The 25,281-nt window shown below is 43.2% G+C and overlaps 1 protein-coding gene across 1 annotated transcript; it reads right to left on the bottom strand.

Annotated features, from left to right (window-relative positions):
• Positions 1 to 249: 249 nt before the first annotated feature.
• Positions 250 to 24,965, bottom strand: SLC36A2 (solute carrier family 36 member 2). The gene is made up of 10 exons (XM_077895826.1): positions 24,601 to 24,965; positions 21,596 to 21,686; positions 20,967 to 21,055; positions 20,351 to 20,446; positions 16,434 to 16,518; positions 13,283 to 13,501; positions 11,475 to 11,573; positions 5,990 to 6,156; positions 4,008 to 4,177; positions 250 to 1,352 (listed from the first exon to the last, which is right to left on the bottom strand). Exons 1-10 carry the CDS (start codon positions 24,762 to 24,764, stop codon positions 1,081 to 1,083), a joined length of 1,452 nt encoding a protein of 483 aa, XP_077751952.1. The 5' UTR covers positions 24,765 to 24,965; the 3' UTR covers positions 250 to 1,080.
• Positions 24,966 to 25,281: the final 316 nt, after the last annotated feature.

The following is a 25,281-nucleotide window of genomic DNA, read 5'->3' as shown; positions in this document are numbered from 1 at the left end:
GGAGTCTTCCCTCATGTGTCTTGAAGTTGGCAGGCTGGTTGATCTGAGGAATGGCTTCAACTGAGATGATTCACTTCTGCTCGCACGGCCTCTCATCCTCCAGTCGGCTAGCTCAGGCTTCTTCACTGGGTGGTCGTGGCTCCACAGCACAGTGAGCAATGAAAGTCCTGATGCACAAGCTATCACCAACCTTTGCTTATATCACATTTACTAATGTCCCGTTGGCCCAAATAAGACATGAGGCCAAGACCAGATTCAAGGGGTAGAGACATATATTTCACCTCTTGATAAGAGGAACTGCAAAGTCACATTGTCAAGAGGAATCTCTGACATTCTTGCAGCCTACTAGGAGAACCTTGAACTATGCTTGACACGCAGTAGGTAGAATGCTTGTTCCAAGAATTAAGAGGTAAATAACATCAAATACCATAATAGTATTGTCCACCTACCTCCCCCTGCCACTGACTGATCTACTTCCATGCCTCCTATCTACTGTTGGGATCTTCAAACTGAGCCAGAACTTTATCCAGTGGTTTAGAAAGTTTATTGCCCTGGACTTAAATATGATGATGGCTCCTTTCTGAGAGTTGCAGTTCACATTGGACCTCTTTGTCCTACCCATTTTTGTCATAGGAGTTGTGTATACTTTATTGGATTATAGGTTAGGCCCTCTAGTCTTTGCTCTGGAAAAGGGGAAACCCTTTGTTTACCAGATCAGCGTCAGCCTTAGCCAGCTGCACATCCTTTTGCCAGTTGGTGTCACTTGGTTTCCCCCTGGTGGCTGCTTCTTGCAGAGCATCACTCAAGGTACAAAATCCACCTTGTGAATTGCCAAGAAGTTGGATGGAATCAAGAGCCTTCCATGGGAGGCTCTCAACTTAATGGAAAGCAAGAGATGGAAAGAAAAGTAATAAGCAAAAAATTTTAAATTACCATCTAGACCCTGTAGCTGGTGAGTCCTTGATTGTTTCACCATAACTTGGCCCGGAGGAAAGGTAAAGCAGCAAAATAAAGATAATACATACAAAAGATATCCATATCAGTAGAAGTCAGGTGCTGGTGGGTAAGGAGTAGCCATTATCATTGAACAAAAATGGTGGAGTTGGAAGAGGTGAGGGGGTGTCCTGAGAAGATCAGCTCGTCCAGGGCCTGGTAGGTCCCCACGACAAAGCCCACAAAGCCCAGGATGCTGATCAGGAGGTCCTTGGCGATGGTGAGGGGGCTCATGCCCTCTGAGTAGTAAGTGGTGATCTCCAGGAGGGGTGGGATGATGAGGGCCAGGGCGCTGCTGCTCACGGAGCCCACCAGGGAGAGGACCAGGTCTAGGCGGGGGATGAGGATGGCCAAGGTGCCTGCAGGAGATGATACAGGATACATGGATCTTCAGCACTTAGTTAAGGTTTTCGAGTTTGGCTTTAGAATCCGTTTCTTAAAACAAACTAGTTGTTTCTCACATTTAGTTACATAAGGAAAACATCAAAAGTCCTGTAATACTCCAAACACATTCACTAGACGTTATGAATTAAAAATTTGGTGTGTGTCCTAATAATTTTCCCAAAAAATGCATTCATAATGTTAGGAAGAGAAATCTTTCCTTTTTGAGGTTCAATGATGGGGGGGGGGCATTGGTAGGAGCTGGGGATTTACTGACAATGGACAAAATTAACAGGACAAAAGACAGAGTTTACTTCAGGCAACACAGAACAGCCAAAGATAAGAGGTTCACTTGCTCATTTCATAAGGGGAAAGAAGGGGGCAGAAAGAGCATCTATGTAAGAACAAGTAGAAGTTATGCAAGGTTCAGATTGTTTATTTAGGGAATTAGTGTGTGATGATGGTTAGTCTCCTTTCTGGCAGAAAACCTTCCAGAGGGGATTTATGGTGGTTGAACTTGTCAGAAGTTCCTGCTTAATTCAGCAAATGAAGTTCAGATAAGCATTTATTTTTTCCCTCCCTGTGGCTGCTGTTTGTTTAAATGCTTTTAGCTTAACATAATTTTTATGCCACTGAGGTGCACTTCAAATCCCCATATTATTCAACAATGATTAAGGGACACCTGGGTGGCTCAGTCAGTTGAGCATCCAACTGTTGGTTTTGGCTTAGATTGCGGTCTCAGGATTGTGGGATCGAGCCCTGTGTCGGCCTCCCTGCTCAGCACAGAGTCTCCTTGTCCCTCTCCCTCTAATCATCAACTGCTCTCTCTCTCTCTTTCAAATAAATAAAATCATCTTAAATAAAACAGTGATCAAGCTCTTAATAAATAACAGTGCTGGGAACTGTCCCATCTGCTTGGGACATATCAATGTACAAAAGATACAACAACTTTTAAAAAATGCCTTTATAGAGCTAACATTTTAACAACTAACATGACTACACACACCTCTTACTTGCAAATAATTAGAATATGAAATTATTTATAGGAGAAAGGGGGTGTTCAGTTGGAACAAGAGCACAGGGTCTCATTAAGAGAATGTCTTTGTCAGGTTTTACATACATGTCAGAAAACAACAAACACCAGAAGCTAAAGATTTTGAAATTATGCATTTTTCAATTATGTTTTACAGGCCTGGGCTTCTACATTTTTTCATTTGACTTTTTGGAAGATTTTCACCAAGAAAGCCCAAAAGTCTCCCCCGGGCCTCCTGTGGAGGAGGTGTGTGGTATATCAGAACCAAAACAGGGCTGGGAGGCAGGATTCTGGTTTCCCCTGTGTGGCCGTGGTTCTGTCCCTACCTCTTGCTCAGCTTGTTTCCTCCTCTGCAAAATGGGGATAAATGCTATGTGTCCATAATGGTATTATGGTTCACACTGCAAATGGTGTTCAAGTTTTAAACTCATTTATGTCCTGGGATAACTGAGTTACTTGATGTAAAGCACCCAGAAAAGGTATCTTTATTGTTACTTCAATTTATTCCTAATTTGTGTGGATTGGGGCAATGCATGCAGAAGCCATAGGCTTCAGGAATTATCTTCATACTTAGGACAAATTTCTTATCTCGCTAGAGTCTCTAAGGTTCCGAATGGCAGTGTCACTGCTTCCTGGGGTAAATCGGGACAAACAAATCATTTCAAAGAAAGAAAACTGGTGTCCACTGCATTGCATGGGTTGGTCTAGTACAGCAAGAAGCAAGAATCGCCCCAAGGAGAAGTCTTAGAATCAATTAAAAGGAGCCTTAGGGATAGCTGGGGAACACAACACTCTGTACAGGAATCACTAGCATCTCCTTCAACCCTGCTAAAACACTTGCAGAAGTGGGGTACCTGGATCAGTGGGCTTGAGGCATAAGGAGTACTGAGAGGCTGTGATCGGGGCCAGCTGAAGCCCAAGGGGCAAGTCCAGCTCACTGCTGCCACTGGGGAATGTGATCCTAGGCTTGCCAAACAATTTTAATTGTCTCTCTCCCAAAACATCAGAAATCTGGATTTGTATGTGAGATCTTGGACATTTTAAATGTTGGCACAAATTTATACAACATTCTGAGGCTCAGAAAAACACCTCTTCTGTCAGATTGGACTCACTGGCCACTGACCTCTGTCTTGGAGGTGAAGGGTGCTGATGATGTGGGTTCAGATCCAAGCTCTGGCGCTCCCTAGCCAATTATCGCTCCCTGCTTCAGTTTTCTCACTTGTAAAGTTTATCATAGTCCTACCTCATGAGAGTCCCTGTAGGTCTGAATAAAATACTTTGAAATATGGCCAAAAAAGAGTACAGTGGCTGGTACACAGCAGGTATTTAATACATATCAGTTCTTAACATTATGATTAGTGTTCAACCAGCTGTGTCACTCTCTCAGGCTGGACACCTGTGACTCTGTCTAATTAGGTACATGGAGAAGAATTAGGTGTCCCTGGGCTTACATGAGTTACTCCTTGTAATGCTTTAATATGGTCCTTGAAATACAATTAGCACTTAATCAGTGCTGGTTATCATGACTATCCCTCACCATCTGGTGGATTCCTGACAGCCCTCAGGAAAAGAGCAACATTTTGCTCTGCCTTGTACTCACACGTCAGGCAGACCATGGCGAGGCGGATAGACAAGTCCAGAGGCAGCGCCCAGCGCTTTGACACCTGGGAGGTGGCAAAGGGGATGATGATTTCTGCAGGGACGAAGAACTGCAGAGCATATGTGCACAGGATACCAACGACATACAAGAGCTTGACCGACTGGTACAGCCTGCAGGACAAACCAGAGAAATGTTCCCTAAGGTCACCATGCTCAGATACCTGGCCTCCTCAGAACATTAACCCCTGACCTTGGGATAGTCCCTTGGGCTCCAGTTTCCTTGTCTGAAAATGATGGGCAGGGGACTTGCCAGAGTCAAGAGGGAGTCATGGCAGAGCATGTGGTGAAAACAGAGGGAAGTATCACAGGTTCAAGTGACAACAGGGGGGTCATCTCTAAATAAAAAGAACCTTGAGCATGCTTCTATGGAATACCTTCATAAACCACTATCACTTGATGGTCAATTTTAGATTTTAGGAACTAGAGGCTCAAGGCCAGCTACCTTGCCCAGGTGAAGACCAAAAAACCTGGGTATAAACACGGTAGTCCTTTGTGATCTAATGTCAGTCCTTAGCGATTCTCTGGATTGCCCCAAAGCTCTTGGCACATAACAGGCCATCAACACATGCTTCTTATAGGTTGAGAGAACTGCAGAGTCCCAAATCTTTGGGGGAAGAGGCAGTTTACAAAAGTCCCCAAAGCCTCTCTGCTACTCTGGAGGGTTTCTTGTTCTGTTCTATTTGTATATATAAACTAACCCTCCCTCATTCTCACTAGATCATGAGCTGGGGAAGGTAGTGAAATTCAAGATCATAGCTTACTTGGTCAGCACCTTCCATGCCCCTATGTGCCTAGACTGGTGTCTGCACAGAATTGCCATGCAGTAAATGCTTGATAAGTGATATTTGTCACCTTGGGAAAGGAGCCCCATTTAAGCAAATGAAGCTCCAAGTGACCCTTAAAAAGATAGCATCCTGTAATTAATGACATGTCTCAATGTGAGAGACAGTGCTGCACAATGCAATACAGGCTCATGTGTCTATTTAATATGGTACTGGGCAGCCCGGGTGGCTCAGTGTAGTTTAGCGCTGCCTTCGGCCCAGGGCGTGATCCTGGAGACCTGGGATCGAGTCCCGCATCGGGCTCCCTGCATGGAGCCTGCTTCCCCCTCTGCCTGTCTCTGCCTCTCTCTCTCTTTGTCTCTCATGAATAAATAAATAAAATCTTTAAAAAAATAAACAAATAAATGAATATGGTACTGTTGTGGCACTGAGGTGGCTCAATGGGTTGAGTGTCTGCCTCCAGCTCAGGTCATGATCCCAGGGTCCTGATATTGAGCCCTGTGTCAGGATCCCTGCTCAGTAGTGAATCTGCTTCTCCCTTTCCCTCTGTTGCTCCCCCTGCTTGTGCTCAATCTCTCTCTCAAATAAAATCTTTAAAAAAAAATAAATATGGTACTGTTGAAGTCTGGGTTTCATGAATTGGGTTCATTTAAACATAAAATTTTTACAGTGGTCTTCCCAAATTGGTTCTTGTTTTACTACTTTTTCATCCTAGCTATTCTAACTTGGAGGATGTGCATTCTTGGTTAGGGCAAGCAAGGCTCTGTAGCACAGGCCTTAGGAAATGTAGTTGGAGATGAGTGTTGCCACCCACCAACTCCTCTCTCTGCTGTTTGTTCTCCCTGAGGACCCCTCCCTTCTCTCCTTAGGTGAGCAAGGACTGTCACTTCTTCTCTCTCTTCCTAAATCATGTCCTCCTTTATACTAAGTTATCAAAGCCTCACTCAACATGGGAAGCTATTGAAGAAGGAGCTCCTTGGACAGAGATACCAGAGCCCAGGGTTCCTGTGATAGCTCTGCTTCTCATTCACTGTGGGGGCCCTCTAGACCCTATTTTGCCATCACTGGAAGGGAGGCAGCAGTCACCCACACATTTCCACCTGACCCTGAGTGCCCACCACCTGAGGGCCCGTGAAGTTACCAGCAGTTGGGTAGATTAAGGGTTATGCTGGCCTTGATGTCATTTCCAAACCGCAGGTAGCCCAGAGACCCGATGCCAATGTACAGGGCAGTGATGATAGACATTCCCAAAGACAGGATAGCTGGGAAGCGGCGGGCGTCCTTCATCTTGTTTTCCAGGGGCAGAACCTACAGAAGGATCATAGTGTAAAAAGAGAGAAGGGGAAAGAGGAACATGAACAAAAGAAGAAAGGCATGTGACTTCTGAGTATATCCCAAAAGTACTGGAAGCAGAGACTTGAATAGGTATTTGTACAGCTATGTTCATAGCATCATTTACAATAGCCAAAATGTGGAAGCAACCCAAGTGTCCATTGATGGATAAATGGATAAACAAGGATGGTATATACATACAATAGATATTATTCAGCCTTAAAAAAGAAGGAAATTCTGACATATGTCATAACATGGATGAACCTTGAGGTCATTATGCTGAATGAAATAAGCCAGTCACAAAATGATACATGGTACATAATTCCATTTACACTGGTACCTGAAGCAGTCAAATTCAGAGAGTCAAAAAGTAGCATGGTGGTTTCCAGGGACTAATGGAGGGGGAAATGACCATTTTGTTCAATGATTATAGGGTTTCAGTTTTGCAAGACAAAAAGAGTTCTGGAGATGGGTGGTGATGATGCTTTCATGATAAAATAAATGTTCTTAATGTCACTGGTGTGTATATTTGAAAATGTTAAGATGGTAAATTTTATGTTAGATATGTTTTACCACAATAAATGAGAAAAGAAAGGAAAGAAGGCCTGGAGTCACAAGATGAGCCCTGGACCATTTGGAGCTGGAAGGGCCCTTTTTAGGTTGTGCAGACCAAGGAACTCAGCCTCTGGGGCAGCCTGATCTGGCTAGCAGATGCATTTTGTTTGGCCAGCACAGCCTTTTAGACAATTGAAGGTGAATGCCTTTGGGCACAATATTATTGCCCCATTCACCAGGCCCACCTCTCCCCCTCATGTGGATGTATACCTGGCCTCTTCAACCACATTGCCTTCTAAAGGCTTTGGAGTTTGAGACTTCCAATTCTAGTGCATTCGCTGCTGTCTGTTCAGATGGGAAGGCTGCGACACAGGTTACACACAGTGGGCTGTGGCAGAGCTGGGACTGGAGGTTCCTGGTTCCTCAGCAGGACATTCCCTATACACCATGTTCTTGGGATCCTTCTTCTCCAGATGCATACCTGGCTCTGAGAGAATCCAAGTTGAGACAGCCTATCTGGAGCCTGCTGGGCATCCCAAGTTCACTTCTGTCTTTGGAACCAATCTGCTGGCCTCTCCTCCCATAAATTCTTCCTTAGGCTTCTATCAGCTAACAGCCCACCTCCACCTTCTCCTTCTCATTGATCAGGCCATAGGCTAAAGCACATTTTACATGCATCATTAGGCTAATCTGTGTCTCGGTTTCTTTATCTGAAAACTTACCTACTGGAATTTTTTTGAGATTTATATGAGCAACATAATGGCATACAGTAAGGGTTTAGTAAATGCTAACTGTTCTTTTTAATACTGTGAAGACTACATACATCTCTATGAAGATCGTGTTTGTCAAACTAGGGGTGATGGAAGGGGAGGAGGGCGGGGGGTGAGGGTGAATGGGTGACGGGCACTGAGGGGGGCACTTGACGGGAGGGATGAGCACTGGGTGTTATTCTGTATGTTGGTAAATTGAACACCAATAAAAAATAAATTTATTATTTAAAAAAAAGATCGTGTTTGTATAATTCTTATTTTATAGATGAGGAAAACAAGACTCAAGATGTAGTAAATTGCCCCAATTTACACAAAGATGAAAGTGGCAGACTGAGGCTGCAGACTGGGGCTGTCCTCCAAAATTCAAGTACTTGCTTCTACCCAATCTTGACTATATCCCTCCAGCATTCGATATATTTATTATTCAGTAGGACCTTAGTGTTTACTCCCTTGTACTGTTAACTCCTTTTTTTGTCCTATATGCATCTCAACCCCATGCAAATGAAAAATGCTTGAGGGGAATGCCACGTCAAGGTCATCATAATGCCTTTCCACTTTCTTTCAGATTAGGGGCAGGTTCCTAGTAGAAGCCAGGAAAATGTCTGAGGGATTATGTGGAGCCTGAATGACCCAACCTGAGCTTTCCCACCCTGCAATACATTTTCACTGCATAATTTCTACAGGCTAAAAAATTATCTTTTTTCTCAGTAGCTGGCTCTCTCCTTCTCTCCTCCTATAATCAAATTGATAAACAGCCATTTACATAAAGTGCAAAGGTCCCTGGATTGGGAGTAAGGGGCACTTGGCTTTAGCTACAGCTGTAGCTGTTCCCAGCTGGTGATCTGGCTCAAGTCCCTTTCCTCTTCAAGGCTTAGGCTCTTCTTCTGTAAAGTTAGAGACTGGGCTAAAAGATTTCTAGAGCTGATGTGAACTCTGAAAGTCATCATCATTAGCACGTAGTAGGTGTATTACTAATACTTATTGAACAATTGCTACTATCATTTAGTTGGGGAATTAGAGTTCATGGCCAAAGTAGATTCCAGCATATTCTGCTTCCAAAGTCATTTGCTCAACCACTGCACTCTTTCTTTTTGGTATTTCTGTCCAAAATCCTAAATATACTGTGCTTCCACTTGCATTAAGATGTTGTAGACACATTCCACCATAGCTCTCTTACTGATTAAAATTAAAATCTCTGGAAAGAATACATAAAACAACTATCCATGGACCTGCAAAGTATATAATAGCACGTGGATTGATCAAAACCAGTACAAATTACCTTTATGGTACTGGGTTTCTTGATTTTTTTCTTACTGTATCTCCCAATTTAGACTCAAGAGGACCTCAAATCCTAGAATTCTATGCAGGGGATGGAGAAAGAAAACCGTCCAAGAGAAATCCTCTTTCTGGCTAGAGGACATGGAACAGAGACCCCTGTGGGACAGACAGTATGGAAGAGATCCCTATTTTTTTTGTTTGTTTGTTTGTTTGTTTCCTTTTTTACTCTCACAATCACACTCCCAAGGCAAGTCCCAGTCACAAAACAGCATCCTAGTGTATCAATGACTATGGTGTTCACACAGGTACCTAAAAATCTGATACAAATTTTTCTCTTTGAGCAAAAGAACTAGGAAAGGGGGCTTTGGGACTTCAAAGAATGTGAGGACAAATCAGCTCTGGTACATAATTTGCAGGGTCCATTGCAAAATGAACATTCAGGGTTTCTTGTTCAAAAATTAAGAATTTCACGATGATAAAAACAGAGCATTAAACCATGTGTGGGATTCTTCCAAAGACAGGTCCCTACCCTATGTGACTGCACAGGTAGCATGTCCAGGAAGCAGGGCCTAGAAAGAATCACTGTTCATTCATCCATTATTTTTATTTTAGTTTTTCCCTCTCTTTTCTCTCAGTGCTTAATCCCAGTCAGACTCAGTCACAGGAAATGCACAGCACCATAGGAGGTTAAAACTTTGGCTTTCTAGCCAGAGAACCAGAAAAAGAAGCCATTAGAAGCTGGTGAGTGTTCGGGAAAATATGCATAAGAGGAGGTTGGAGAAAGTGATCCCCTAAATCTGTGGTGAAGTCCTAGGCTTTGTTCTAAGTTGTGCATGTGTGGGAGTGATGTGAAGCATCAAGCATTGTTCAAAGAAATTAAAGAAGACCCAAATAAATGGAAAGACATTCTATGTTGATGGATTGAAAGACAACACTGTTAAGGTTTTTGCACAGATGCAAAAACAATTCAATGGAGAATGGATAGTGTTTTCAACACATGATGCTGGAACAATTGGGCATCCTATTTAAAAAAATGAACTCCAACATACAAACACCTTTATCAAAAATTAACTCAGAACAGATCATAGATCTAAATGGACAATGAAAACTATAAAATATTTAGAAGAAATATAGGAGAAAATCTTTGTGAACTTTGGTTAGGCAGAGTGTTTTTAGATAAAGTACTAAAAGCAGAATCCAGGGCAGCCCGGGTGACTCAGCGGTTGAGCCCAGGGTGTGATCCTGGGGTCCCAGGATTGAGTCCCACATTGGGCTCCCTGCATGGAGCCTCCTTCTCCCTCTGCCTGTGTCTCTGCCTCTCTATCTCTCTCTCTCTCTCTCTCTCTCATGAACAAATAAATAAAATCTTAAAAAGAAATAAAAAAATAAAAGCAGAATCCATAAAAATAAAAATTTTGACATATTGGACTTCATCAAATTTAAGCCTTTCAAAGAGCTTTGAAAGGCATGGTTAAGAGAAGGAAAAGACAAGCAACAGACTACAAAAAACATTTGCAATTATATAGTCAATAAAGAACTTGCATTTTAATAATATAAAGAATTCTTAAAAAATAATATAAAGAATTCTTAAAACTTAACAGCTCAGTTTTTTGGAAGTTTGCAGAAGATTGGAACAGACACTTCATCAAAGAGTATATACAGATGACAAGCCCACAAAATGATGCTCAAAATTACCAATCAAATACTACTATGTCCCTATTAGAATGACAGAATTTAAAAATGCTGACAGTACATAGAAGAACTAGCACCTGGAATGTTCATCTATTCCGGTGGGAATGCAAAGTGGTACAGCCATTATGAAAACCTGTTTGGCAGTCTGTTATAAAGTTAAACATACATTAATATGTGAGTAACAGACTTTTCTAGAGAAATGAAAACTTCTGTTCACATAAAAACCTGTACACAAATGCTTGCTTATAGCAGTATTATTCATAATCATCAAAAACTAGAAACAACTGTTCTTCAGTGGGTGAAACTAATCAACAAATCCTGGTGTTGTCCATACAGTGGATACTCAACAATAGAAAGCAAGGAGCTGCTGATGCATGCAACAACACAGATGACCTTAACGTGCAGTCTCATAAGGTTACGTACTGCATGATCCCAGGTATATAGACATTGTGGAAAAGATAGAACAACAGGAGATGGAGAACAGAAGGTGGTTGCCAGGGGCTAGTGGGAAGTGGGGAGCTGACTACAATGGGACAGTATGAGGGAGTTTTTTGTGATGGGGGAGTTGTTCTGTGTCCTGATTGTGGTCCATCTGTGACTCTCTGCATTTCCAAAACTTACAGAAATGTACACATACCCCGCAAAGTGAATTGTATTGTATGCAAACTAAAAGTAAACAAAAATCACATACATAGCACTACCCTTCCTCAAGTGTGGAAACACAAACTATGTAATAATCCATTGTAAATATATAGTACTTCCCAGCTTAAGACTCCTTTTGTTTCATTAAATCCTGTAAATTGTGTTCCTCCATTTGCCTTGATTTTAAAAGATTAAGAAACACATCTTGGTATGAAGATAAATGTTTAACAGATGAATTGGGACAAAAGATTACTTTCTCCTGTGTGCACATAGAGACTCAGAAACCCAGAGTTCCCTGCTCCTGTTCAGAGGGCCACCCAGAGCACAGGAGAATGTCTACCCCAATTCAAACCTTACCACACCAATGCTTTCAAATGAAAAAATGGCTGTTCCAAAGAAGAGAGGATAGGTCTTCCAACTTGCTACCAGGGGCAACCGGCTGGGGTCTGGAATTCCCTACAGGAGAGAGAAATGTAGTAAGACCTTTATTCTCAAAGCATGTTTTGGTTCATATAAGAGGAGAGTATTCTGAGAGCAGACCTACATTAAAAAGGAATGTCAGAAATTCCAAAAACTTCAAAAGGAAGTAGGCATCAAACTTAATTTTATTTTATTTTTAAATATTTATTTACTTTTTCATGAGAGACACACAGAGAGAGGTAGAGACAAAGGCAGAGGGAGAAGCAGACTCCCTGCAGAAAGCCCGATGCGGGACTCTAACCTTGGACCCTGGGATCATGACCTGAGCTGAAGACAGATGCTCAGCTGCTGAGCCACCCAGGTGTCCCACCAAAGTTGAGTTTAACATGCACCATACCATAGGGCCAGAGGACAGAAACACCGAAGTACTGTCAAAGAACTGAAGGGTCAGCACCTCATGGGGAAGGAGTATGGTTTACTAGAACCCTCCAAAAGAAAATCTTATGCACCACAGGTTGTACTAGCTTCAAGTCCCACAGACATTTGGAATGTACCAGTGGTTATGGGTGACAGAAACTGTTGTGACTATAGTTAGTGATAGTCTCAGGAATCCGAAGTAATTAGTTAGATATGAAAGTCCCCTTTTCTTCTTCAATGAGCTATAAACTGAAAGGAAAGAAAGAGTGTGGAATAAATATGTTATGTACCCTGTGACCTGAATGAGACAGTAATTATAGAGACATTTCTCCAAATAGGCAACCTTAGGAATGGTCTATAAGTAAATTGAAGGTAGTTATCTTATTGGGAAATTCAATTTTGGAGAATTTCTCAATATTGTCTTGAGGAATATAATACCTATTTATAATTATCCTTAAAAAATTTGACTGATTTGTTATTTTTACTAAATTCCATGGACAAGATAATTTTTTTTCTTGTGATTTCTGAAAGTGAAGAACATCTGAAAGGTCTATGACATATGCCAGGGGGTTTCTAGGTTTAAATTTCTATGTAGCCTTGGGATGCCTGGGTGGCTCAGTGGTTAAGTGTCTGCCTTTGGCTCAGGGTGTGATCCTGGAGTCCCAGGATTGAGTCCTACATCGGGCTTCCTGCATGGAGCCTGCTTCTCCCTCTGGCTATGTCTCTGCCTCTCTCTCTCTGTGTCTATTATGAGTAAATAAATAAAAAATTAAAAAAAATCTCTATGTAGTTTTGTCCAGCAAATAAATATTAGAAAGAGTAGAAAAGTAGGAAATTGAGGGAAAATCAATATTCGCAACTCAACCTCAAAGGTATTGTAATTTGCATTGTGATAGAAGGCCTGTAGCCTTCTAAGGCTGTCTCTGTGACTAAATACTATTTTTCTTCTCTTGAGTTCCTATGGGTAATTTTGGACACCTGGAATTGTAGCCTAGAGGATATAGGGCTATAGGTAATTTGGTAAATTTCAGCTTTAGTACGAGCTCCTGCTTTTCATTTGCCTTTTGCTGCTATCCAATCATTGCAGGAATTGCAAAGCATAATTTTTTTCAAAGGCTAGAATTTGACAAGGATTGGAGAAGCAATATAAAAGAAGAGCTATCCAGAAGAATAACAGAGACATCTTTGTGGAAATAACGGTACAACGGTACAAGGTAGAAGAGTGAGGTACACACCTACCCTCAGAGCTGACCCTAGGTAGGAATCAGTCTGTTATTGATAAAAAGCTCTGCCCAGTGGAGGAATCAGGTGTGTGTATGTGTACTCACCTGGGCAATATACTGGGTGATGATGATCAAGCTGACCAGCATGCTGATGTTGGCCAACATGGAGAAGATGGTCAAGACCCTGAGGTTCCGGATAAGGACCAGCAGCACCAGGAAGGGCAGGAAGGAGAGCATGTAGAGTCGCGAGTCCATGGTGGGCGTCAGAATCACGGTCTCATTATAATGGCAGTTGGTCGTTGTGCCATTAACTGCTTCCACTACCTGAGGAAGGAATAGGAAAAGCAAGGGGGAAGATTCAATAAATCTACTAGCCACACGATTAACTTAGTGCCTGACCCATAATCAAACTTCCTCACAAAAGGCATGTCTCACATGGTAGGGCCTCATAATGAGGTAGGGTGTTTCTTTTGCTTATAACCAAAAAACCCATCACTTACTATTTCTTAATTGGACTAATTCTGGTATTTGAGTGAGAGAGTTATTCCTTATGAAGACTGGACCATTCACTGCAAGACATATTGGCATTCCTGGATCCCACCCAATAATAGTTATTTGCATCCCCCAATCATTGTGACAGACAAGAAACACCCCCCACCCCTGCACACAGTACAAACACCCCTGGCAAAGTCAGGGAGGGTGGGAGAGAAGAAGGATGGTATTACTCTGACTAAGCCTGACTTAATGGATACAGTCTTATTGCATAAGCAATACAATCCACTGCAGAACAATTAGAAACTAGAATTAGGCAAGATGTGAAAGCAATGATAATCTCAGTACCCATTAGTAGCCAGGGTCATGTCCTAGAATATATTCATCTATGCATTTTATTTTTTTTCTTCTATTTTTCATCTATACATTTTCTATACCATATCACAAGTTACATGTATTATGCTCATCCTTTTTATTTTACAGCATATGTAAATTGCTCTTATTTTGAAATCTCCTTTTCCCTTAAGAACACACCACAGTTACTTAAATGAACAATTAAATCTTATTTTTTTTCTGACTCCTTGACTTCTAATTCCTTTCAACAGGAAAAATACTTGAAACATTAGCAGGCATTCATGGCCCTCAACCTGGGCCCATTCAATCCTGAAGGCTTATCCTCTCCCAAAGTCCACACCTTCTCCTCCAACCAATTTTATTGCCTCTCCTGAGCCAGTCCCCTACATTCCTGCCTCCAGGTGTTCACTCCTCCCTTGTTGGCTGCCCACCCCTCTTCTCCTCAAACCTGTCCTCCAACATCTAGCTCAGATGCACCTCCGCAAGGGAGCCTTCCCTTACTCCAGTGATCCTTTCTGCCCCCGCACATTTTTGTTCCTTAAGTTCATTATGAGGCAGCCCCGCCTTCAGAGTGTTGTTAGTGGTGTCCTGACCCAGCACCAAAATATACTGATAGCTAACTTTTTTGTTTTAGGACACATCCTACTCAGCCTGCAAACTCTTCGAGAGAATGTTTGCCTTGTCTCTAGACAGATTATAATATTCCGCTGATAGCAGATTGATTTCCAATCTGGTGACACGTTTTAAGAGCCTTCAAGCAATCAAACTCTTTGACCCAATAATTTTACTTTAAGGAATAGATGCCAAAGAAATAAGGGGTTTACAAAGACTTCCACAGATTACAGTAGAAAAACAAAGGGAAACAAATAAAATATCCAATGATAGAAGACTACATCCTAGCCAATCTGTGTGATGGAATATTATGAAACTAGTAAAAATTATATTAAAAAATGTAAGGACAGGGCAGCCCCGGTGGCACAGCGGTTTAGAGCCGCCTGCAGCCCAGGGCGTGATCCTGGAGACCCTGGATGGAGTCTCACGTTGGGTTCCCTGCATGGAGCCTGCTTCTCCCTCTGCCTGTGCCTTTGCCTCTCATTCTCTCTCTGTGTTTCTATGAATAAATAAATAAAATCTTTTTTAAAAAATGTAAGGACAAAAAAATGGTAAGGACATTACAAAATGCTAATCAGGTAATGCTAACTTAAAACAATAACTATGAATGGTTGGATTAATAATAATTTTCTTCCTTTCTTTCTTCCTTATTTTTTTAAGTAGGTTTCATGGAGCCCAACATGGGGCTTGAACTCACAACCCTGAGCTCAAGACATGAGCTGAGATGGAGTCCAATGTTTACCCAACTGAGCTACCCAGGCACCCCAAATTTGTTTCATTTTTAAAAGCAATATAGCATAGTGCTCAAGAATTTGAGCTCTGGGGACACCTGGGTGGTTCAGCAGTTAAGCATCTGCCTTTGGCTCAGGGTGTGATCCTGGAGACCCGGGATTGAGTCCCACATTGGGCTCCCTGCATGGAGCCTGCTTCATCCTCTGCCTATGTCTCTGCCTCTCTCTCCCTGTGTCTCTCATGAATAAATAAATAAAATCTTTTAAAAATAATTGAGCTCTGATGTCAAAAGCCTGGGATTTTTAATGTTGGCTCTGCAATCGTCTATCTATACATAATAGAGTTTATAGCTTCAGTTTTTTCATCTGCAAAATGGGAATAACCACAGTACCTACTTTGATAAGGCCATGGAGGGAATTAAATGGGGGAAAGCATACATAATACTCCCTGTTCCTGACCCAGAATAGATGCTAACTCTGAATGCTTGCTATTTATTCCTTCTTTCTAATTTCTTTATATCTCTAAATTTCTGTGGTATTATAAGCAAAAAAAGAGCCTAAAGAATAATTTCTTTTTTAAGACTAAGGATGTCCTTTGTTATTACCCATAATATTTTACTTAAATTGCTACAAGATAACTTCTGGGCTAGATCAAAACAACTTCTTGGAGACACCAACTGTTAAACCAGAGGTTAAGCAGCTAACGGTAGATAAGGATGGTCTAAGGAAGATTAGGTATCATCCAAAAAGAGCTATATCAGTCTTAGGAGAGTTAATAATGATTAAGGTCCAAGGCAGGACAACTAACAAAAATCCAAGGTTTCTTCCAGCTAGGTTTTAGAGAATGGCTTTGAGAACAGGTCCAAGATACTGGAAAAGTAACCACTGTAGAACAGTAAGTGGATTGGGGAATTCTGGATTCTTTCGTAACATCTAGTTTAACTTCCTTTGTTGTATTGATGAGGACAGTAGGAGCCCAAAAGAAGAAGCCACATTTGCTGAACAACTAAGAGAAGACCCTCCTTTTCCATGTCCTTTCCCCTTCCACCTTCTCTAGAAGACTCTACCTGTTTTAAATTATCAGCCAGAAACACAATGTACACACAGCAGAAGCCCAGCTGGGTGACTATAAGGAAGAAGCTCACGATACGCCTGGAACAGAGAAAAAAATGAGTTATAAAAGAAGAATTGGTTTGTCATTTCTATTTCTGTCCCTAGGGGCTCATGACCTAGTTCCAGCACCTTTCCTTCTGCTATCGCAACCAGCTATAGGGCAATAAATCAAGTGACAATAGTTCTTTTAAAAAAAAATGTTTCTCAACTCCCAGCTCAGCAAGTGGCAAAATTCTTCATGGTTAGGAACTCCCCACACCTGGCTCTGCAGCATTCCTCATAATTGATAATAATTGATGTAAGGAAGTAGGCACACCATTTTTATTAGCTATCATTAACATGACAATTTTTTTTCTACCACGTGCCAGACACCGTATTAGGTTCTGAGGAAACAAAAAGAATACATGGTCCCTTCTTGAGTGGTTTATAGTTTAGTGATCAAAAAAGAATATGGCACTAAGGGCCATGGTGAAAAGAATATTTTACTCTAATTATAGAGTAGATAGCCTTCATAGAAAAACTAATATCTGAGGGGGAGTCCCTTGGGAAGGGGAAGAGAGAGAGAAATTTTTAAAAAGACAAGGAGGAGGAGATGGAGAGGGAGGAGTGAGGAAAGCATCTCAGCAGAGGGATTGGGCAGATTTCTCTGGCTGCGGGGAATCCACTGGAGGGGGCCAGCCTCAGCATGGGGTAGACTGCATAGGAGCTTCTTTATTCACAGAGGTGTCCAGCAGCCTGGCCATTAGGAGGAGAGCATTAAAGCATTTTACGAAGTACTAGGGAGCTAGAAGTTACAGAATCTGGTGATCACTTACATCTAGGGGAAAGGGAAAGGAAATGATCGAAGGTTACTGATAGGCTTTGGTCAGACAATGAAGTGCACTGGAAGGAACAGATTTTAGAGGAAGGGGAAGAAGTGACATATTCAGTATGTGAATCGTTGAGCCAGGGGCTCCTACAGGAGACATTCAGGTGGCAACTATATGAGGGTCTGGAACTGTTGATTTGTCAGTAATGGATAAAGCCTTGAGAAGACAGGTCAGTGTTAGGGAGCCTGTAGAGGGAGAAGAAGAGAAGGTGGTGTGCCAAACCCTGGAGAACACCAATATTTAAAGGGAAGATAGGAACAAAGGAGCCTGAAGTGAAAACAAACGACTGGCCAGAGAGGTAGGTGGGAAACTGGGGGTGGGGAGGCGTTTAATAGAAGCCAAGGAGAGAAAGTGTCTGAAAAAGAGAATAGTCAATTGTACCCACACTGTTGAGAGATTCTCTAGGGCAAAGAGGGTGTAATAAGGAGGTCTTTTAGGACATTGGTGGAAAGAACTTCAACAGAAGTATAAGGACAGAAAAGGCAGGTGACCCATGGAAGAGGTGTATGGAATCAGATGTATGGAAGTCAAGGCAGAGGATGTGCTGTTCTCTCACAGAGCTAAGGGTGAGCACCAGTCTTGATGATGCCCATTCTGTCCATCGTTGTAGATCCATTGCCTCAACATGTCCTGACACTGCAGGAATTCAGTAAATATCTGCTGAATAAGCAGCTGCTGAATAGGAGCTAAGACGGTGGCTAGAGGATGGTGTAAGGTCCAGGAAGCTTTATGAGTTTATTTTACTATTCTTAAGATGGAGATACATGAATGCATTTAAATGTTGAGAGGAAGAGCCCACAGATCCAAAAAAAAAAAAAAAAAAAAAAAAAAGTTGAAGTTATAGAAGAGGAAATGATTAGAGGAGCAAGGTCTCTAAAAAGAGCAGGAAAAGCTGCTTTACATGTTCAACGATGACTACAACGATTTGAGGGGTAAGTGACAGGCAAAATCTCCTCTTGGGTCACACATTAGGAACATTCTGGTTATCATCCCAAAGCCTTCCTTGTCTACTCAGAGGCTGAATCTATTGATTCAGTATGTGAATGAGCTTTGGGCCAAAGGGAGATGCCAGAGCCAATGGTTTTCTGCAGACTATATTATGTAAGAGGGCACACAGCAGGGCTGTAATGGTTGAGTATCACAGTTCAAGAGAGACTTTGATCTAGATGGTACTCAGAAAAGAGTATGGAGAGGGGGTGGGCACAGGCCTGAAAACAAAGATAAAAGAGCAGATACAATCTCAAGTACCAGAGGATGGAAGGGATTGACTTGTTCTGTGTCTTTCCTGAAAGCAAAAGGCAGGAGCTGCAGCTCAGCAAAAGGTCCTTAATATCTCCGTCTTTTTTACTCTTTTCTTCTCACTATAAACTCTCTCCCTGGGGAACCTGGGTGGCTCAGTGGTTGAGTATATGCCTTTGGCTCAGATTATGATCCTGGGGTCCTGGGATTGAGGCATGGAGCCTGCTTCTCCCTCTGCCTATGTCTCTGCCTCTCTGTCTCTCATGAATAAATAAATAAAATCTTAAAAAACAAAACAAAAAAAAACAAAAACAAAAAAAAACAACAACCCACAACAACTCTCTTCCTAAGGGACCTCTTCTGTCCCCTGGCTTTGTGGTTGATGACTTCAGTTCTGTATCTCCTGTATGATGACAATAAGTTCAAACCTATACATATCATTGGCCACTTGGCATCTCCACTTGAACCTCAAACCCAACTTGTCCAAAACAGTAGCCGTCAGAAATCTCAGTCAACCTTGACTTTCCTTTTTCCCCACAGTCCCAGGATCTGGGATTTGGGATAACGAAATTCATTTTTCTCCATCCCCACTGTTACCCAGCTTGGTCCCAGCTGTCACTGCCACCTGCCTGGCAGTTGTCACTGGCCTCTTCATGGGTCTGACTTAACTGATGATTGCTCACTTACAATGTATTCTCCTCACAGAAACCAGAGAGATCTTTAAATGATGCAAATAGGATCACTTGCCTGATTAAAACCCTCCAGTAGCTTTCTAGTTGTTGTAAAGAAAAGAAAAAAAACCCTTAGGAGGGTCTAAAATGTAGTTTTCCAGGCTCCTGCCCACTTTCCCCTGGGTAATTCCTCATCCTTAAGAATTCCATTCCTTCAGGGATGCCTGGGTGGCTCAGCGGTTGAGCGCCTGCCTTCAGCCCAGGGCATGATCCTGGAGTCCGGGGATCGGGCTCCCTGCATGGAGTCTGCTTCTCTCTCTGTCTATGTCTCTGCCTCTCTCTGTGTGTCTCTCATGAATAAATAAATAAAATCTTAAAAAAAAAAAAAAAAAAAAAAGAAGGGCAGCCCAAGTGGCTCAGCGGTTTAGCTTCACCTTCAGCTCAAGGTGTGATCCTAGAGACCGGGGATCGAGTCCCACGTTGGGCTCCCTACGTGGAGCCTGCTTCTCCCTCTGCCTGTGTCTCTGACTCTCTCTCTCTCTGTGTCTCTCATGTATGGGTAAATAAAATCTTAAAAATTGTTAAAAAAAAAAAAAGAATTCCTCTCTTCAGGGCTCATCTCAACTGTTCCATCCTAGGAAGCCCCCATGAGCCCACACACATCTCCTTACCTGCTCAGTAGCAGCTAGTATTTCTTCATCATATTTATCCTAGTGGTTATTAAGTAACTGTTTCTTAAACTGTGTAATGCTTGTCTTTCCTACTGGATTATGGGTTCTGTGAAAGGAAAGTCATTCACATTGCTCTCCACAGTATCTCCAGGGCCTGGTATATAGGATAACTGGATAAATATAGTTTAATAAATAAGTGAAGATTATTAAAGCTGCCAAACAAAGGAATGAACACACTGTCACTGGAGGTATACAAGGAGGGGGGCTGGATCAGGAACGTTGCCAATGAACCCCTTTCCATGCATAAAGTCCAACATTTTGTGCCACATGAGCCAGCTTTCCAGGGAAGAAGGCATCCCTGACAGCCTCATCTCCTCCTCCTGTACCTTAGTCTACTTCAGGGAAAGCAAGAACAAGTTACCTTCCCCAGTGGGCATGGTTCCGGAGCCAGGCGCTGGGGCTGGCTTCCAGTCCGTGCTTCACCGTATCGCCATAGTCCATGAAGGGCTTGTTAAGCCTGTAGGAGAAGGTGCATATATAGTTACCAAGACAGGGTTTAACCTAAGATCATATACTAAAAAGTCAGGAGACACATAGCAGGCAGGACCCAGCTGGAGTAGAAAGACCACTAGGGCAGAGACCCAAGTTCTAGACACCTGGCAGTATTTCCTGGGTTGCTTGTTTTCCTTACCTGTCAAGTAGGGGTGATTACTATATAACAAGGTTAATAAAGCACACCTCACATGGGTTCAGTAGTTTTCATATCCATGATCCCAATGGAGTCTCATCACAATTCTCCAAGGCAGGGTTAGGCATGGATTATTTATGCCCAATTTACAAATGAACCAAGCAGATAATCACAGTGGCCTGATTCAGATTACCTAATATCCCAGAGCCTCACCTTAGGTCTCTGTCCCAAATGCTTTTTGGATACTTGTTGGAAGAAAGAGGGAAACTCTTGTGATATGTAGGATGTTTCTGGGATATCCTTGAGAACTGAGTACCAAAGGAACCGACATGAGAACAGTTTTCCTCACCTGTGGCAGAAGTGCTGGGCACACCTGACCAGGATGTGCATACAGTGGCAGGCGGTGAAGCCCATTGCTAGCAAACTGAGTGGGCCCATCTGAGGTAAGGAGGAGCCAGGGGAAATGGGAAGAGAAAAGAGAATGGATTTATGAAGAACAATGCAAGGAGAGATTTGCTAGTACAGATACCATTTGGCACTCAAGGAACTTTCTAACAAACTGCTTTGTGAGTCCTTTTTTAGCAGCAACAACTATTCTTTCAAATACAGTCTCAAGTAGTACTTCAATAAAGTACATAAAGCAATTACAATAGGAGTTGTGACCCTTAGTGGCCTCTGAGGTGTCCCTGAGAACTAGTGCTTCATAGGGCACAACTGGAAAACTCATTATAGTCCAACCCCTGCATTCTACAGGGGAGAAAACGGAGCGCCAACGAAGGGACAAATGATTCACCAGGGCCACTCAAAGTCTGCAGCAGAGCCAGAACTCAGATCCTAGATGTCTAGACTCCAAGTCTGGACCAAGCTGCTTCCCACAAAGAGTGCTTATTGCAAGCCATTATAAACTCTTAGAGACTGTCCTCCCACTCTCTGCTACAACTCAGTCATGCAGGCCCCACCTGCAGCAGCCCCTCTTACCAGGATGCCTGCATTCTTCACTGCCAGGGGTAGTCCCAGGATCCCTGTGCCCATGTTGCCTTTCACCAGGTGAACCAAGGTCTGGAACGCTCTGAAGGAGAGAAAAGAGACATGAGGGTAGGTGTGTGAAGGTGAGGAGGTCCAACAGGCATTTGCTCACAGCATGCCGACACCTGAACACAGCTGGATAGCTGGGCCCCTGGCCATCACTCAGTCCCTGTGGCCTTGATTGGCACCTCTGGATCTCCTGTAGGGTGGTCAACCATCCCATTTGCCAAAACTGTCCTGGTTTTAGCAGCTAACATTCAACATAGCCATTCTAATATTTAGTATATAATAGATACCATACTAAGTATTTTACCCGTATTGTCTTATTTAATTCTCTTGGCAAGACTAGAAAGTAGGTTATTGCCTTTATTTTGCTGATGAGCAAACTGAGGCATAGAGATTTTTTTATGACTTGTCCAAAGATATACTGTGGAATCAGGATGCGAACCCAGAACCACTTCAGAGTCCCTGTTCTTCATCCCACTTCTACTGGACCACCTCCTGGAAATAGGCCCAGAGAGATGCATAGAGGGAAAAGTTCCATTTTCTAACCAAGGAAACAGAAGCGGAGAAAGGGGACAGCCCAAGGTCATTGAACCAGTAGCTGAGACAGGACTGAACTCAGAGAAGAGGGATGGAGACCATCAGCGAAGAGAAATCATAGTACCTTCTCAATTAAGTATGTCAGATGATTCAGATCCTCAAATGAGATCTGTGGAGACAGGGTCATTTGGGGATTGGGCTTCAGAGGAATTTTTTTGCCTATCAGGCCAGGACCTCAAACTGGGGAAAGGCATGTCTCCTCCCTGCCCCAAGAAAAGCAAAAACAAAAACTCAGACCCCTTAAGACAGATGGGTACCTTCAGGGATAAATAGTTTCAGGGAGGTACTCTCCATGCTGATGAGTTACAGAACCACCTATTACTATACCTCTTGGTACCTGGATCAGATTCAACCAATGTGAGTGTTGGATTTATAATCACAACTTGAGAAACATCGGAAATTACTTGGGAGAGACTTTTAGTGAGGACACTGACTGTGAAGGGCACCAGAGGTATTCTGGAAGGAACCTGGTCTCTGAGGTTGGATGAACTAGGGATTAAATCCCAAGGCCACTACTTAGCTAGCTGTGTCATCTTGGGCAACACATCTACTTTGCTGAGTCTCTGTAAATGTTGGGAGGAATGATATTTTGAAAGGATTGCCCCAACCACCCTTATCTTTATGTTAATCCCTAGCTCCTCTAGCTTTCTGAGGATCTGCCCATTGATTTGTTATGGGTTAAAGAGAACAATTGAGGGAGAAAGTGGGCGGAGAATCGCGTGCCCTTCTCTCTCCCAGTGGGTGTCAACATCGCTGACTGAGCACTTGTGCCCTACGGCCCTCCAATAATAGGCTTGTTTTGCAACAAGGGAAGGGTCAACAGGTCACTTTAGAAATTTCTAACCAAGGGACTTAAGAAATCAGAATTTAACTTTGGGCCATGTAGCCAACTGAAAAACTTAGTGTGGTGAGCTGGGAGGCAGGAGACTCATGTTTGAGCCCTAACTCCTTTGTTGACCTTGGACCTTCATGGTATTCACAGTGGCCAGCTTTTAAGGGTGCTGGGTTTGCAAGGGGCTTTATGTGCAAATCACCTTTACAGCCATCCTGGGTGGAATGAAATGTTATATCACAGAGGAGAAAGTGGGGCACAGAAAAGTTCTGTCACTTGTTCAAGCTGGCTAGCAGCTAAGTGGGCATTTGAACCTAGGTGAGCTGATCTGAGTTCCATGCTTGCCTGACTTGATTCTCTTTCCCTCCAAACCCCTCTGGGTTCTCTCACACTTTGTTTCTTTGATTCTTGAAATTGCCACCAAGCCATGTGTCAGTTTAGGACACCAGAGCTAGTTGGTTTCCTCAAAGCCTCAGATTGAGAAACAGCCCAATGCAGCAGTGGATGGCCCAAGGCCTGGAAAGTTCACTCGCAGTGTCAGGAATTCACAGCCCCCAGGACTAGCACCTGAGGGCAACCAAACCCTGTCGAGTGCCAATCACTGTGCTGACGATGGAAAGGGGCTTTGCTGGCCCATAACTTCTCCCTGCTTGCTGTCCACCCCCTCCCCTCAGATGTCATTCCCACAGGCAGCCTCTTTAAATTCACACTGCCATCCATTTACCTCTATTCTGCATATGGGGGACGCTGGGGCTAGGGGAGGAAAGTGCAGAATGACTATTTGAACGCAGGTGCTCTCTACTTTATCAGTGTTGTCAACATTCTCTTAAAGCAGCAGCACTCTCCAGCAGGCCACCCCACCCACATTTCCTAAGTGAACTGGCCACTCTGCTTGAGTGGTGGAGGCGGAGGTTGCTGAGCCCTGTAGCTTGGCTCCCCCATCTAAATCCCTTTTTTGTCATGGTTTGCAAGTCTTCCCTACCCCTAATTACACCCCAGGGAGGTGGAAGAAAGTCTTCCACATTCTTTGCTTTGGATATCCTCAAAATTGAAGTATGGGTCAAAGTAGAGGCCAGGGTCACTGTAAGAAGGAGGCAGAGAGGAGTCCATGTCTGGTTGTCAAGGAAGCCACTGTGGTCTTAAGTTCAGATCCCACCTCCTTGGAGAAGTTGAGACTCTGCCAATGATCAGGATTGACCAGAACAAAACTGGCTTAGGGCCAGCACTGGATTCTAGTGCCCATCCTGCCAATGACCCAGTGTGTGGCCTGAGTGACTGTGCCTTAGTGTCCCCATCTGCACGTGTTGAGTGTGGGGCCATGAAATCCTGGGGCTTTCTGAGCCTCTGCTCCTGCCCCTATAAGCTCTCACCTTGACTCAGTCTCTGACTACACTTTTTTTTTACCTTGTTTTTCCCATCAGCATAATGGGTTGGGGGTCAGACACAGCCACCCCAGGGTTTTTGTCAGGGCAAGCTTGTAAGCCCAGAGGCAGAAATAGGGGTGGCAGAAAAAAGCACTCACGTTATGCCCTTGGTCTTCTCTAAGCCTGGTGACTCGGAAGGGTGTCCATCCCAGAAACTGGAGTCCTTGCTCTGCAGCTTCTTGGCACTTTTGGGCGAGGATGTGAGGTCCAGTTTGAGGTCAACAGCCCCCTGGCGACCCCTGCCACTCTTTGTCACAGGCATGACTGCTTCTGAGAGAGGACTGTGGATGCTGAGGAGGTCTGTTCTGGAAGGAGGCACGCAGGAAGGTGTCCGACAGGTACAAACCCCAGCTCAGCGGCTTGTGCCTCAGCAAGCTCTGGTGGAGCTGGAATGAGGCCCCGCCTACCTCCCCCGGAGTACACTCCTCCTGCCCGAAGAAGCCCAGTGCAAGAGAAGCTGGAGCAGAAGAGGCGGGAAGGAATTTGGGAGAGAAGTCATCCATCTCACCTAATAGCAGTGACTCCAATACCCATCATGTTCATAACTAACATGTATGAAGCACTTCACTAAGAGATAGATATTCTCCTGAGTGCTTTACCTGTATTTTTCATTTAATTCTGTAAATTAAATAATGAAGAAATCAGACTCTGAACTAAAAGGACCTGCCCAAGCAAGATCACATAGCCAGAAAGTGATAGAGTAGGGACCAGGGCCCACCTTGGCAGGTTTTTTAACTAATATCCTATTTCTTTTTTTTTTTTTTTTAAGATTTTATTTA

The sequence above is a fragment of the Canis aureus genome, chromosome 4, assembly GCF_053574225.1.
Source record: "Canis aureus isolate CA01 chromosome 4, VMU_Caureus_v.1.0, whole genome shotgun sequence".
Taxonomy (NCBI): Eukaryota; Metazoa; Chordata; class Mammalia; order Carnivora; family Canidae; genus Canis; species Canis aureus.
The sequence above is the reverse complement of the archived record's forward strand: the minus strand, read 5'-3'. Positions and strand labels throughout refer to the sequence as shown.